Here is a 14,437-nt window from a genome sequence, read left to right on the forward strand (position 1 = left end):
GCCTTCCTTCATCCTGCCGGCTACTGCAGCAGCTCACGCCATCCTCCTCCGGGCTACTGTAGTAGCGCACGCGGGCTGTCATCGCTTCTCATCGCCATCGTCATTTTTGTGGGCTCATCGCCATCTGAGCCGGCTACTGCAGTAGCGCCCGCGGGCTCAACATCCTCCTCCCGGCTACTGCAGCAACGTCATCTTCATCTCTGCGGGCTCTCATAGACCTTGGCCCTTTGAAGACGTTTAATATAACATTTCATTTCATTTCATTTCATCTCCCTCCTCTCCATGTGAGATTGAGTCTGTGAGTCAGTGTTCAGGAAAAATGTGTTTCAGTGGCCAATCGTTTGAGTTTTAAACTAGATCAGAGCCCTATGTGAGTAGGGCTAAGAACTGCACAACAAGCCAAATAAATTAAAGTGTGCCTCACTCGCAGATTGGAACAGCTACCACTGGACACTAGGTGACACTCTTAACAGTTGAGGGTTTGATATAAGCGCTGATAACATCTTGAGTGCACTGTTGGGGTAAGCCCAACTTGTGGTGACAAAGTGGTGTCTATCTATGAGGCTTGCATAAATTGGTTAGACCGGAGGTCCCTAACACCTTAAGGTTTTGGGGTCTGGATGGCTAGACCAATTTGTGGAACGTCACAGTTAAGCGCATATGCGCGGGAACAGTACTGGGATGGGTGACCTCCCGGGAAGTTGTTGCCCTCATGACCTACAACTGGTATCAGAGCCATGGTTCAAAGTCCAACCTCTGAGTCCGTGGAACAGGACATGTTGATGTTGACTTCAACCTCTGAGCTAGCTCCCGGCCACGTTGAAGCTCTCAACCTCTGAGCCTAGAAAAAGGCGGAACACGCTGGTACTCAAGGGGACGGGAAAGTCCCAAGTTTGGCTTAAGGGGGCGATTGTTGGGGTAAGCCCAACTTGTGGTGACAAAGTGGTGTCTATCTATGAGGCTTGCATAAATTGGTTATACCGGAGGTCCCTAACACCTTAAGGTTTTGGGGTCTGGATGGCTAGACCAATTTGTGGAACGTCACAGTTAAGCGCATATGCACGGGAACAGTACTGGGATGGGTGACCTCCCGGGAAGTTGTTGCCCTCATGACCTACATGCACTCTATACCACCAGACACTAGGTGACACTCTTAGAACAATATGACACTCTTAACAGTTGAGGGTTTGAGATATGGCAGCGGATGTCACCCTGAAAGACCTCTTTGTGGTGTGAGCTACACTTTTTGAAATGCTAAAAGTTTAGGTTGGAATCCCCTCCATTTGGTGCTTGGTTTTCCAAAGTCTACCAACAGTTACAAAAAATAGGTCTTCAAAAGTAATCTTTGGTCTCATAGACCTTGGCCCTTTGAAGACGTTTAATATAACATTTCAAGCTGTTTCATTTGATACCCGTCCTCTCCACGTGAGATTGAGACTGTGAGCCAGTGTTCGGGAAAAGGAGAAATTCCGCCCTTGAATTCTAGCATTGCCTTGGTCGACATGTATGCCAACTACCATGCACTTCATAAAGCACAAAAGGTGCTTTCAATGAACTTAATCTATGGGATGTCGTCTCTTGGAGTGCACTCATTGTGGGATATTCCTACACATGAGTAGGAGAGAGGGAGAGAGAGAGAGAGAGAGAGAGAGAGAGAGAGAGAGAGAAGAAAGAGAGAGAGATACAGAGAGAGAGAGAGGGATGGGGCAGCCGCTCTCTTGGCCCTAACCAAGTTAGGCATATCCCACAATCAGTGCATTCCAAGAGACGACATCCTACACACATGCTTTGGCTATTGCTCTCTTTATGGCCACCTTGCGCCATAGAGAGGGAGGTATAGAGAGGTGGATAGGGGAAAAATAGAGATAGAAATAGATAGAGAGAAAAACATGTATAACCTGGTGCTAAATATATATCTTATTCTTTCTTACTGAGATGGATCACGTGCTTACCTCTGGAGGAGATTCTTCGGAGGTGATATTTTCTACACCAGAGAGAGACCCAAGCAACAATTTACGAAATGCCAAGCGCGTTGCCCGAGGTGGAGATGGACCTGCAAAGAAGAAAATTGTAGATGGACTAGGTATCATCCACACAGTATGCTCCAAAATTCAAGCCTCATGTGAGAGAGCAGAGGCATCACAGGTTTCCTATAGAGAGAGCATTCATTGGTTGAGCCATTCACAATATGAGCAAGGGGTTTATCTTCATCGTCTAGAGGAGCGGATGCAGCTACAAATTAATGGTATTTTGCAGCAGCAGAGCTCAATGCAAGGACAACTGAATCACATAGAAAGCAACCAGGCAAAAGTTATGAGTCTCTTGGAGAGGTCCGTTCTTGACAAGGATAGCATGGATTTCAAAAGAATTGTGCCTGAATTACGAAGTACTAGCAACAAATTGACCGCCGTAGCAATACAACATACTACAGGTGTCTCTGAAGTTAGATCTATCTCAAACAAGCTCCATGCATTGGTAACGACCCATTGGCCCAAGAAGGGGATTAATGCCGTTGGAGATGTTCCATCCAGCTCAAAGCAAGGCAACCCTTGCAAGAAGTGAATTATGTAATCGATAGTAATACTCACTTCTTTCTCATTTATAGACTTAGCAGATCTATATTTTGGTGGCTTTGGGGATATTGACTACATTTTGGGGGAGGCTTATGTATGTAGTGGATACCAATTTTCTCACGATTCTTGGTTGTCTTATTAGGATACTACATTCTCAGAGGATCTCCATAATTGTAGTATTTTTGTTGCCACTATGTCTTTTGGGGCACACCTCCCGTTCCCCGCCCCCCCTCGCCCTCTCTCTCTCTCTTTCTCTCTTTCTCTCAAGTTATGTTGCAGTGAAACTCTCTCTCTCTCCCTCTCTCTCTCTCTCTCAAGTTATGTTGCAGTGAATCTCTCCTCTCCCTCTCTCTCTCTCTCTCTCTCTCTCTCTCTCTCTCTCTCTCTCTCTCTCTCTCTCTCTCTCAAGTTATGTAGCAGTGAATCTCTCTCTCCCTCTCTCCCTCTCTCGCTCTCTCCACACACACACACACACATACACACACACAAAGTATTCTAGGTGTGTGCAATGTCTGACTTCTTTCTAGGTTTGACAAATGTGAAGCACTTCATAAAGCACAAAAAGTGGGAGAGAGCTTTCTATATAGGATGCCGTCTCTTTGAATGCATTGATTGCCAGATATGCCCAATTTGGGTAGGGTCAAGAAGCTCTGGGCTATTTTTGGCAGATGCAAAGCGAGAGTGTATCTCCTAATGTAATCACATGCACACCATTGCCGATGTGGTATTTGCTTTTGATTGCGTAAATGGAATGTACACAACAATCCAAGCCTCAATGCAACTCTACCAACTCAAATGGGGACATGTCACCATGGTAACTCTTCATAATGAAGCACTTCGGGGTTGATTTGGATGCACCTTTGAATCGGTCTTGAGCAAAGGTTTCCAATGGTCAATAATGGGTTGACCAATAATGGGTTAACGTGGCGACTCCTCAAGAGTCAGGGGACCTCAGTCGGGCGAGAATCCGGTTGACGTGCAGACTAGCGCGTTGTAACCGCAGCGGAAAATTGCCGGCTGAAACTCAAGCCTTAACCGACAATCGTCTGTGGGCTAATCGGATGGACTCGCTCCCCCACCTGTATCCTTAGTAGTAGTTAGATGAGATATAGAGAGACAGATATAGAAGTATATAGACATTTACCATGTGGGTTGGCAAGCCTCCTCTCACTGACTCTCTCAAAGAAAGATAGACATAGTTGGGAAATTCTTTCTTCTCCATACTCTTTTCTTATAATTCTCTAGATACTAACCCGTGAGTACTTATAAGAGTTCTTTTTTGGACAGATGGCTACTGGTCCAAAGGTGTTGTCTCCTGGACATGCAAGACGTAGTAGGATATGTCAAGCCTCTCGAGCTACGCGACGTGCAGCAGCGTGAGATAGAGTTCGACGTTCTCTGGGTGAGATTGATGTGCCTCGCTTGGAAGATTGCCAACATTTGATAAACGTGAATCGATGCAATGAATTTCCTCAGGGAAGGATTGCATTGGATGTAGATAATGAGTCAATTCTCTCACAAAGTTATGTAGGGATTGAAGTGGAAGACAATTTGGAATCCAATAATGGAGATGTTCTTGAGGAGCCTGTAATTGTCTCCAGAGAGGGAGATTACTCCAAAGTTGAGACACTTTGCCTATCTATCACCTACTTATATTCTGAGACCACTTCCTTGATGCATATCTCTATGTTGTCTATTTCTCATGAAAATTGTATTCTTCACAACATAGGCAACTTGGATTTTGCATGTTCGTTTTGTGGTGCTTTAGCTTGGAAAACAGAAGCAAAGACCAGTCGCACATTTGTGGGGAAGAGTTGTTGCAACTCAGGAAATGTTTCTTTGCCGCCATTAAGTGAACCTCCTTTAGAATTAAGGGAATTGATGCACGGGGGTAATACTAGAAGTAGAAAATTCTTGAAACATATCAGAGCATACAATAGTGTGTTGGCATTTGCTTCTTTGGGAGCTCATATAGATGAATCTCTCTGCCAAAGAAAAGGCATCTATACCTTCAAGGTGCATGGATCTATTTATCATAACATTGGTCCATTGATGCCAGAAGAGCGATCAAGTCAAATCCCTCGCTTTGCTCAGTTGTATTTTTTTGACACTGAGAATGAGTTGCAAAACAGGATGAGTCATGTTTCTAAACTCAAGCCAGATGTTTTGGAAAGCTTGCAATCGATGATGCATCGAGTAAATCCGTATGTTCAAGCTTTTAGGGGGTTTGCTACAATGGTCCAAACTTCCAATATTCCGGAGATTAGGATGGTCATTACTGAGAAGCGTACAAATGGCTGGCAATATGTTGCTCCAACAAGTGTGGAAGTTGCTGCAATCATGCTTGGTCAGGGTGAAGAGAGCAACATTGGCCATCGTGATATTGTGTTGAATCTTTTGGGTAGTGGTCTAAAACGAATCTCAAATTGCCATAGGTCATACATGCCTCTATTATATGTGTTCCTATTTCCAAATGGTGAAGAAGGTTGGAATCCTTACATACCCCAAGTGAACAGAGCGGAAGTAAGCAGAGAGCGAGTAAATGGAACTACAAAGTATATTTCTACAATGGATTTCTACAAGTATAGATTGCAAATTAGAGATGACACGACACAATGTCTTTTACGTGGTGGTAGGCTACTGCAAAAATATATTGTTGATGCATATAGTTGTATGGAGGAGTTGAGGCTTTTGTGGGTTCGTAATCATCAAAGTGAACCTCGCAGTGAGGTGTATCAAGGCTTGACAGATATGGTTGGAGCAAGAGATGGAATAAGGGATGATAGAGAACTGTTATTGGGTGCTAATGTTGGAAGAAGGGTTGTATTGCCTTCTTCGTATGTTGGTGGCCCTCGCTATATGCACCAGCTGTACCAGGATGCCATGGCAATTGTACGCAAGAGAGGAAAACCTGATCTCTTTATTACATTCACACGCAATCCTGGATGGAAGGAGATACAGGATGCATTACTGCCTGGACAGACATCCAATGATCGTCCTGATCTTACTGCCCGTGTTTTCTACCATAAGTTCAAGGATTTGATGGGCTTGCTGATTAAGAGAGCTATTTTTGGTAAGGTCATTGGACACATTTCTGTGATTGAGTTCCAAAAGAGAGGCCTTCCTCATGCTCACATTCTATTGATACTTGCATCTGAGCATAAGCCAACAGAGACATTGCATTATGATAAGATTGTGTGTGCGGAGCTTCCTGATAAAGTAATGTTTCCACAGTTGTATGATGTTATTAGTCGGTGTAATGTGCATGGCCCGTGTGGAAACTTGAATAAGAATGCTCCATGTATGAAAGATGGAAAGTACAAGTTTAAATATCCTTGAAGCTTCAGTGCATCGACTACTGTGGCTAGGGATGGATACCCAACGTACATGAGGAGGGATGATGGAAATTACACTGTTCGTAATAAAGTGCAAATGAGTAATAAATGGATTGTTCCATACAATCCATTTTTGTCAATAAGGTACAATGCACATATCAATGTGGAGGTTTGCTCCACTATATCCGCTGTGAAATATCTCTACAAGTATGTGTATAAGGGACATGACAAGGCCACTGTTGTTCTACAAGATAGTGAAGGGCTTCTAAATGAAGTTACAAACTATCTTAATGCTCGATATGTATCAGCATCTGAGGCTATCTGGCGTATACTTGGGTTTCACATGCATCAAGAGAAACCTGACATACAACGGCTCCAAGTTCACTTGCCTCATCAAAATCAAGTCATCTTTAGCGACAGAGCGACTGTATAGAGTGTTGTGGAGGGAGATGTAAGCAAAAAGACAACGCTCACTGAGTGGTTTGTTGCAAATCAACAATATCCAGAGGCCAACGATTTGTTGTACATAGACTTCCCAACAAAGTGGGTTTGGAAGCCAGCAAGTAGAACATGGACTCAAAGACAGATTGGTGACATGATTGGAAGAATGTACCACATTGTTCCCAATGCTGGAGATTTGTACTATTTGCGTATGTTACTTAGCATGTGCAAAGGATGTAATTCTTTTGAGGATATTAGAACCTTCAATGGTGTGGTATATGACACATTTAAAGAAACATGTAATGCACGAGGATTACTGCAAGTTGATGATGAATGGTTTCTTTGTTTGGAAGAAGCTTCTTTTCAGCAAACAGGGCAACAATTACGCCTATTGTTTGTAGTCATTTTGGTTTTTTGTGAACCAATACATCCTGGTGCATTGTGGAATCGCTTCTGTAAGGAGCTTTCTGAGGACCATGTATATCATATGAGGGTTCGCACAAATGATGCGAATATCTGTGAACACATGGCACAAAACCAAGCTTTGTCAAGCTTAGAGACAATGCTTCAACACTATGGAAAGAGGCTCTCGGATTATTCTGGAATGCCCCAGGTGGATCACACCTTGAAAATTATGAGTGAGCATAGAGTGCTTGCTGAAGAGTTCATGTATAATAGAGAGGAACAAAGAGTATTGTCTGCTCGAATGGAATCATCTTTCAATTTTGGGCAAAGGGAAGCTTACAATCGGGTTTAACAAGCACCTTGCATGAGCAGAGGGACTGTTTTTTTCTTGGATGGGCCAGGTGGAACGGGAAAGACTTATCTCTACAATGCTTTGCTCTCTCGGATACGCAGAGAGTCCAAAGTTGCTTTGGCATGTGCATCGTCCGGGATTGCAGCACAGCTTCTCGACAACGGAAGGACTGCACACTCTAGATTCAAGATCCCTATTGATATAACTTCTGAGTCCACATGTAACATTAAAGTAAACAGCCAGTTTGCTGAGATGTTGTGAATGAGTTCACTGATCATATGGGATGAAGCCCCCATGGCTCATAGACACGCTTTTGAGGCTCTTGATAAAACACTAAGAGATGTCATGAAAAATGACATGTTGTTTGGTGGAAAGGTTCTCCTCCTTGGTGGTGATTTCAGACAGATATTACCTGTTGTGCGCAAAGGGGGAAGAGAAGAAATTGTTAATGCATCTTTGTGCCACTCATACATTTGGCAACGTACAGAAATCATGCATCTAACACAGAATATGCGAGTGGTCAATTGTTTAAGTAATGTTATTGAAAGAGAGTTTGTGCAATGGACACTTGATATTGGTAATGGCGATGTTTGTGATGGGGACATACTTGATAATGTGGCCCTGTCGGCTTGCATGATGCTACCACAAAATAATTTGTAAGCATTGGTTGCTTGCATACATAGAGACCTTGAAACACAGACTTGCCATGCATCCTTTTTCAAGGATAGAGCAATTTTGGCTCCACGGAACAAGGAGGTGGATACTATAAACAATTTGGGCTTGCAGCAGTTTCCTGGTACTTATAAGGAATATGTCAGTGCGGACTTAGTGTGTGAATCAAATTGTGATAGCATGTTATTTACAAGTGAGTTTGTAAATAGTTTAGATCTTGGGGGAGGATTTCCACCGCATGTTTTACAATTGAAACAGAATGCTCCAGCTATGATGCTTTGCAATTTGGATCCAAGAAGTGGTCTTTGTATTGGGACACACTTGATTTGTAAGCAATTCCAGAGCAAAGTGATTGAAGCAGAAATCATTACAGGGTCACATGCAGGAAATGCAGTGTTCATTCCAAGGATTGATTTTCTCATGGGATCTAGAGAAGGTCTCCCTTTTGATTTGAGACGCCGCCAATTTCCCCTACGTTGTGCTTTTGGGATGACAATCAACAAGGCGCAAGGCCAAACATTGGGAGTTCTTGGATTGTATCTCCCAACACTTGTTTTCCCCCATGGTCAACTGTATATGGCAATGTCTCGCGTGAGATCCTCTTCTGCCATCAAGGTTGTGGTTGGTGATAGTCACTTAACAAGCATTAGTAGACATGGAGATCAAAGAACATACACTTCTAACATTGTCTACAAAGAGGTGTTGCAATTGACCTGCCCCCTGCCACCCCCTTGCCATGGGGTTTAACGTGGCTGGATATGTTTCATCCAATAAAAAAGCACAGTGACTCTCGCAACTATTTCTTTGTCATTTACAAGCTTAGTATCTTCTTATGAAACATGGTGTAGCCTCAAGCAAAGTATATTCGTTGAAACAATTGACTAAGATTTATTAGTGCTGAGAGATTTATGCTTCATGTGCTTTTTTTGATGGATTTCTAATCCTTTATATGTATATGTATATGTATGAATGAAGATGGATCCTAATGCCTCTGTGACTTACACACTAGGGAGACGACCTCGACACGTCCGAGGTAAAATATTGTATATGTGTGTTTGTGACATTTCGGTACTTTAAAGAATTTAAATCTCACAGTCAACGATTATGTATTAGATCCACCATTATGGAGGGGTCCAATCACAGCCATGCAGGTGATTCATCTTCTCGAGGACTTGGATGTAGCAAGGTAACAATGTTGATGTTGATATAGTAAAGTAATAGCTTTTGTGTATCAAAATATCTATCTATACTAATAGCTTTTTATTTGGCTATAGATCACAATATTACCCAGAATTCTTAATGGTGGGTATATATCATGCTTCATATGATCCGAGCTTGCTGTGCTACATTCAAGTTGCTATTCAGAGAGGATTCAGAGCACGTGTCACCATTGCAGAGTTAGGCAGAACCCGTCCAATTAATGCTATGCTTGCTCAGAATCTTAGTCTCGGTGCTTGGTTCCTACGTGTTTTTGTGTTAGGATCTCTTCCTCCAGTGATTGGTAGATGTGTTTTACATCCTGGGCCATGGGTGGTTCGATACCGCAGCAGGGCATGTCGTAGACTACGCTTTTGAGCGTATAAAGTTTAAGTCTCTATGCATGTTATATTTTTTGACATGGGAAATATCACTTACTCTATATATGTTAGTGCAGTTAATTTGAAAATATGTTGTGATGAATTTTGTTTAGGTTGCTGCATAAAGGTTTTCATGTTGTCCATCTTATAAATTTCAAACACACACAGTACCGCTCTCTCTCTCTCTCTCTCTCTCTCTCTCTCTCTCTCTCTCTCCAAGCATGAGAGAGAGAGAGAGAGGAAAGGAGAGAGAGAGACAGAGCTCTCTCTCTCTCTCTACTTAGAGAAAGAGAGAGAGCCCAAGGCATGGACAAAAAAGAGAGAGAGAGAGAGAGAGAGAGAGAGAATCCACCCAGTATGTAGACAAAGGAAATGCTAAAAAAAAACCAAGGTTTAGTGTAATCCCACCTACAAAATTTGAGATTTACCTCTACATTTTAAATTTGAAGGAGGACTGATGAAAGAGTGCCCTATAGCCATGATGACTGAGAGAGAGAGAGAGAGAGAGAGAGAGAGAGAGAGAGAGAGAGAGAGAGAGAGAGAGAGAGAGAGAGAGAGAGAGAGAGGCACCAGAAGAGGGCGGCTATAATAGATTTCAACTCCTTCGGCGGTGTACACACACACACACACACACACACACACACAGAGACATAAATTTGCCGGCCCTCAAAGAGCTTGAGGGTAATAGAGGCCATTCTTAACAAGCAACAAGGGTAAGTTGGGAGAATCAGAGCCCACAAGAATTTAGAGCAGTGTCACAGCCATGCCAGTGCCATTGGGAGAATTTTAATTTGACCTTAAACTGAGAAGATGGCCTCTAAAGATAGCCTCTCTCCACCTGTATAGCCATAGCCTAAAGGCATTGTGCTTCCTTCCACACGGCCTTGCTACATACAGTTGGTTCTTGGGTACTTTTCCCTCCCAAACTGCCACAGATTCTGCATGTAATCCCCATTATATAATGTGCTACTACTAGGTACTTTTGCTCCACGGTTGTGACGAGTTGAAGCCATTCTTAACAAGCAAGGGTAAGTTGGTACGGTGGTAATCATGTGATCAAAGCAAGGCGGGGACATGGTGGTAGCTATGGTGAGCTGCAAATACGGTAGGTACAGAAAGTGACAAATCTAGAGCATATGAGTAGGCGGATGTTTTCTCATCTAGCAAAGGGCACGAGCACAGAGCAAAACTCAGGCAAGGAGAGCGTGGAGGCAATATAGGTACGTTTGAGAGGGTGGGCAAGAGATGCTATGATAGTCGGACAACACTAGAGCTTAAGGGTAAGAGGGGCCATGCCGCCGCCGAAGGCGGCACCGTTTTACTAGTGTGACATAAAGTTTTACACATTTGAGAAACCCTCTGTCAATTACCTTGAAGAACTGCTTTGCGATAAAGCTTAAGCATTTTTTGAAAAAGCTTGGGAGATTACACCCTTATCAATCAAGTAAGACTTACACAGAATTTGGGTTGGGCTTTTGCTCCAGTCTGGGCTTCTTGCTCCGAGTTGGGGGTTTTTTGGTCGTGTCCTTCTAGCTCCATCGAGTGGAGATCCATCTCTCAGTGGCAGCTTGGGGCAGGTTGTGGCAACCTTTGATGAAGGTGATGGAGAGTCGAGACTAAGGGCTCCCCCATTTTGCGGCAATATGTGATCTTCTGGATCAGATCACTCTTACATGTAGGACATGGTGGTTGGGGTGTGAGACCATTCATCATGGTCGCATCCCTCATGCAGGCGTTTCTTTGTGTTCTCTTTTGACATTATTCTCTTATGGTATTATTTGATTATGATTGTATGTGGGTTTGGGGATTCTTGCAAAACCTCAATTATAAATTGGTGTTGGTCTGTCTTAACTGATGTTGTCGATTGATTTTTCTGATGGGCTGGTTCATTATGAGCTGGGCTGATATTGTAAATTTTTGGGATTTCTAATTCATTCACTCATTGATGTGAGTTTTTTTTTTTTTTAGGACTTATACAGAATCTTTTTTTATGCTTAGTTTCAAATGATAGAAAAGTATTGTATATTTTTTGTAGCATGTCGAACTTCATTCGATCTTCCTATCTTGGGATGCGAGGCTTTGTTCGTGAAACACAATTCAAATCAACTATGGCCTCTAGCTTAAAACGTAGGAAGGTAAGCTCTAAAAGCCAAGTATGTTGCCGCGATTTTGGTAGCAGGTCAAGTTAGTTGGAATCTCAAGGGATGCTCTCATGTCTAGCAAGGAAAAAAAACAGAATGCGGCACGTGGAGGAAGGACGATAAGAGAGCGGAATGCAGTGACGTTTGCATGGCAAACGTGAGGAGCAGGAGCTGGAGTGCGGAGGGAGGGCAGCGCAGGGTGATTTTCTTTTATTCTGTCTGGCCTGCACTTCACTTTGCGAGGCGGACGAGCAAACTGCGCACGAGGGACAATTTCTCTCTCTCTCTCTCTCTCTCTCTCTCTCTCTCTCTCTCTCTCTCATTTGCAGGGTGAGGTCAGGTAGTGGCTTTGCACGTCAAAGAGGTCAGGCTGGTGCAGGCGGGGTGGGATGCGATGTCCGACTCCAAGCCCCTTGGGAAATTCCTTGCGTTCGCGAGCCCTAATGGGCATGTAAGGGAGCTGGGCAACCCGTAGCAATGGTAGGCCCTACGAGAGGAGCTGAGGGGCAATGTATTACTCTGGTTGGCATGATAGGGTGAGACGGAGATATAGCAGCAGGGCCGTTGCGTATAGGTCGGAATGAGCTAGGCGGAGATGGAGGAGCAGGGCAACTGCGCAAAGGTCTGTAGATGTCGCACGAGAATGTGTTGCAACGACTTTTCATTCAAGTTGAAGATTCGATTTGGAGTCGAATCATCGAAATTAATTAATGAATGTAGCAATTGACCCACTAGGACCCACTAGGAGCCAAGTATGTACTATTTGTGAAAATGAATTTGTTGATTTGGTTAACGATGAATTCAAGGAGAAAGAGTTGCTTGCACGGGAAATGCTACAAACGCAAAGTGCTAGAGCTGAATGAAATGAAGCATGGGTCAGAACCTTTGGTTGGGCTCTTTTTTATTGTGAAGTAGCTCGTACATTTTGTGCTTTTTGTAAACAAGGCCCAAAATCAAAAAGTGAGTTTGGAAAATCGAAATCTATAAACATTTAAATTAGTGCATTATCAAAACCATGCTAAAATGAATGCACATAAACTGGTTTCATATCAATGCGGTGCAAAAAAAAGTTTGATTTACTGAAACTTTAGAAAAAAGAAAGACAAGGCAAATCGTGAAGTATACTTCCTTTTGCTACAACTTATGAAGTGGCCATGATTCATCTTTTTGCTCATATGAGCACTATTTAGAACTATTAGAGGCTGTTGATTGGGAATGTGTGCCAGTAGGTCTCCCAAACGTTTTTTGGCCTGCCCAAAGGGCAAAGGCTATAGAGATGCTTTCTCTTTTTGCTACTAAAATAGAAAAAAATTGAGTTGTAGTTTAAAGCATTTTTTAATAAGCCCAAAATGCTCATTGGTTGAAATAAGACAGTGGGGACAAGTGTTAAACGAAGAGTGTAACTCTAATGATGGACATGTCTTTGAGTTTTCAAATATTAAAGATTTTGACCGCCTCTGATGAAAAATATGTGGATCTAACCATCTAGTTTTGAGTTTTTTGGGGGTTGCTGAAGGATCCAATGTGGTATGTCAGATATCTTATGAATTTTGGGAAAATGCAAAGTTGAGGCATCTTTTAAGATCTTCCCTTGAGTGTCTCTCTCTCTCTCTCTCTCTCTCTCTCTCTCTCTCTCTCTCTCTCTCTCTCTCAGCGAGGCCAGGCTCTCTCCCTTTCTTGTCGTTCCAGAACCATTTCGTTCCCCTTCACTGACCTGCTCTGCATGATATCCGGAATACTCTACCTGTCGCTCACCGCCTTCTCTCTCTCTCTTTCTTTTTCGTGCGTGATCAACAGTTTTCTGACCATGATTGGCAACAGTGGTCCGCAGAGACCAACATTGTCAGTGAAGGCAGAAGAAGGGAATTTTGTGGCCTAGCTCTCTAGAGTTGATGATGGCGATGAGGAGCTGATGGAATGGGAAGAGGAAGGGATGGGGCCTGAGAGGGAATGGCCGGAGAGATTGAGGAGCGTCATGCGTGGGGGAGAGAAGGAGAAGCCTCAAGCGTGGGAGGGTAGCGAGCTCCGAGGTGGCCCGCCAAGACAGTAGGACTATTGCTGCTATTGATAAGGTGGTGGATGTGACGAAGGCCATAGAGCGTGAGAACATGGTGCTAGAATTTTTCTACCCACATGTGCTGCAGGCGGGAGGGGGCGAGATGGTGCAAGAACGCCTGGATCGGCTGAACATGAGGAGGGATGTGTTCTTGCTGGCTCTGTCCACTGTGCAAGCACGCCCTGTGTCTGACAAGTGGTATTTCTATCAGATAGCAGGCATTCATGGCCTGCCTCATGCGCCTTTCGACGGCGTGGAGTCCTGAACAGTGGGGCGGCTACTGCCAACATGGCTCCCCTCTCTTCCCCACTTGGCACCACCCCTACGTGATGCAGCTCTTGGAGCAGTCCATCATCCGCCAGGCCAAGGTCCTCGCCCTCATTGTCATCTTTGACTCCATGGAAGAGTGTGCTAACCAAACCACCCGCGTCTTAGGCCTCCTTGAAGTCTTCACCTCCAATCAAATCTCCCTTGTCTATGCCTGGAAATCTTTTTCCAGCACCTCCATTCCCAACCCCCCTAAATCCTTCGTTGTCCCCATCGATGTGCCAAGCCCTTCAACTCTTCTGATGTTTTCAACCCCACTGCCAGGCCCCACTATGTTGCGCCCAGTCAGATGTCACTGTCATGCGCAATGCCAACACCAAGCTGGTGGAGGGCGTGCACGCAGTCTTTCACCATAACCAATGGCTGCCCTTCTCCAATGTTGCGGGACCGACTCACACACCCATGAAGTGCATGCAAACACTACCTAGATCAACATAATGTCAATCGAGGACACAGATGACACGATAGGCACACGAAGGAAATCTCTTTAGCTTGTCAGGCTGAGATCATCCTACACATACAACACTCTGGAAGGCCAACTATACCACAATCAAGAAC

General features: G+C 43.9%; 2 protein-coding genes across 2 annotated transcripts; both read left to right on the forward strand.

The window, feature by feature from the left end:
- The first annotated feature begins 7,400 nt into the window (after nucleotides 1-7,400).
- On the forward strand, nucleotides 7,401-9,353 carry LOC147439268 (uncharacterized). The gene is made up of 4 exons (XM_086483994.1): nucleotides 7,401-7,729; nucleotides 7,790-8,214; nucleotides 8,874-8,964; nucleotides 9,053-9,353. Exons 1-4 carry the CDS (start codon nucleotides 7,401-7,403, stop codon nucleotides 9,351-9,353), a joined length of 1,146 nt encoding a protein of 381 aa, XP_086340120.1.
- A 4,055-nt stretch (nucleotides 9,354-13,408) lies between these two features.
- Nucleotides 13,409-13,817, forward strand: LOC147439269 (uncharacterized). The gene is made up of 3 exons (XM_086484279.1): nucleotides 13,409-13,526; nucleotides 13,641-13,697; nucleotides 13,768-13,817. Exons 1-3 carry the CDS (start codon nucleotides 13,409-13,411, stop codon nucleotides 13,815-13,817), a joined length of 225 nt encoding a protein of 74 aa, XP_086340405.1.
- The last annotated feature ends 620 nt before the right edge of the window (nucleotides 13,818-14,437 follow it).

This window comes from Adiantum capillus-veneris, chromosome 16 (genome assembly GCF_014529385.1).
Source record: "Adiantum capillus-veneris isolate H3 chromosome 16, ASM1452938v2, whole genome shotgun sequence".
In the NCBI taxonomy this organism is placed as follows: Eukaryota; Viridiplantae; Streptophyta; class Polypodiopsida; order Polypodiales; family Pteridaceae; genus Adiantum; species Adiantum capillus-veneris.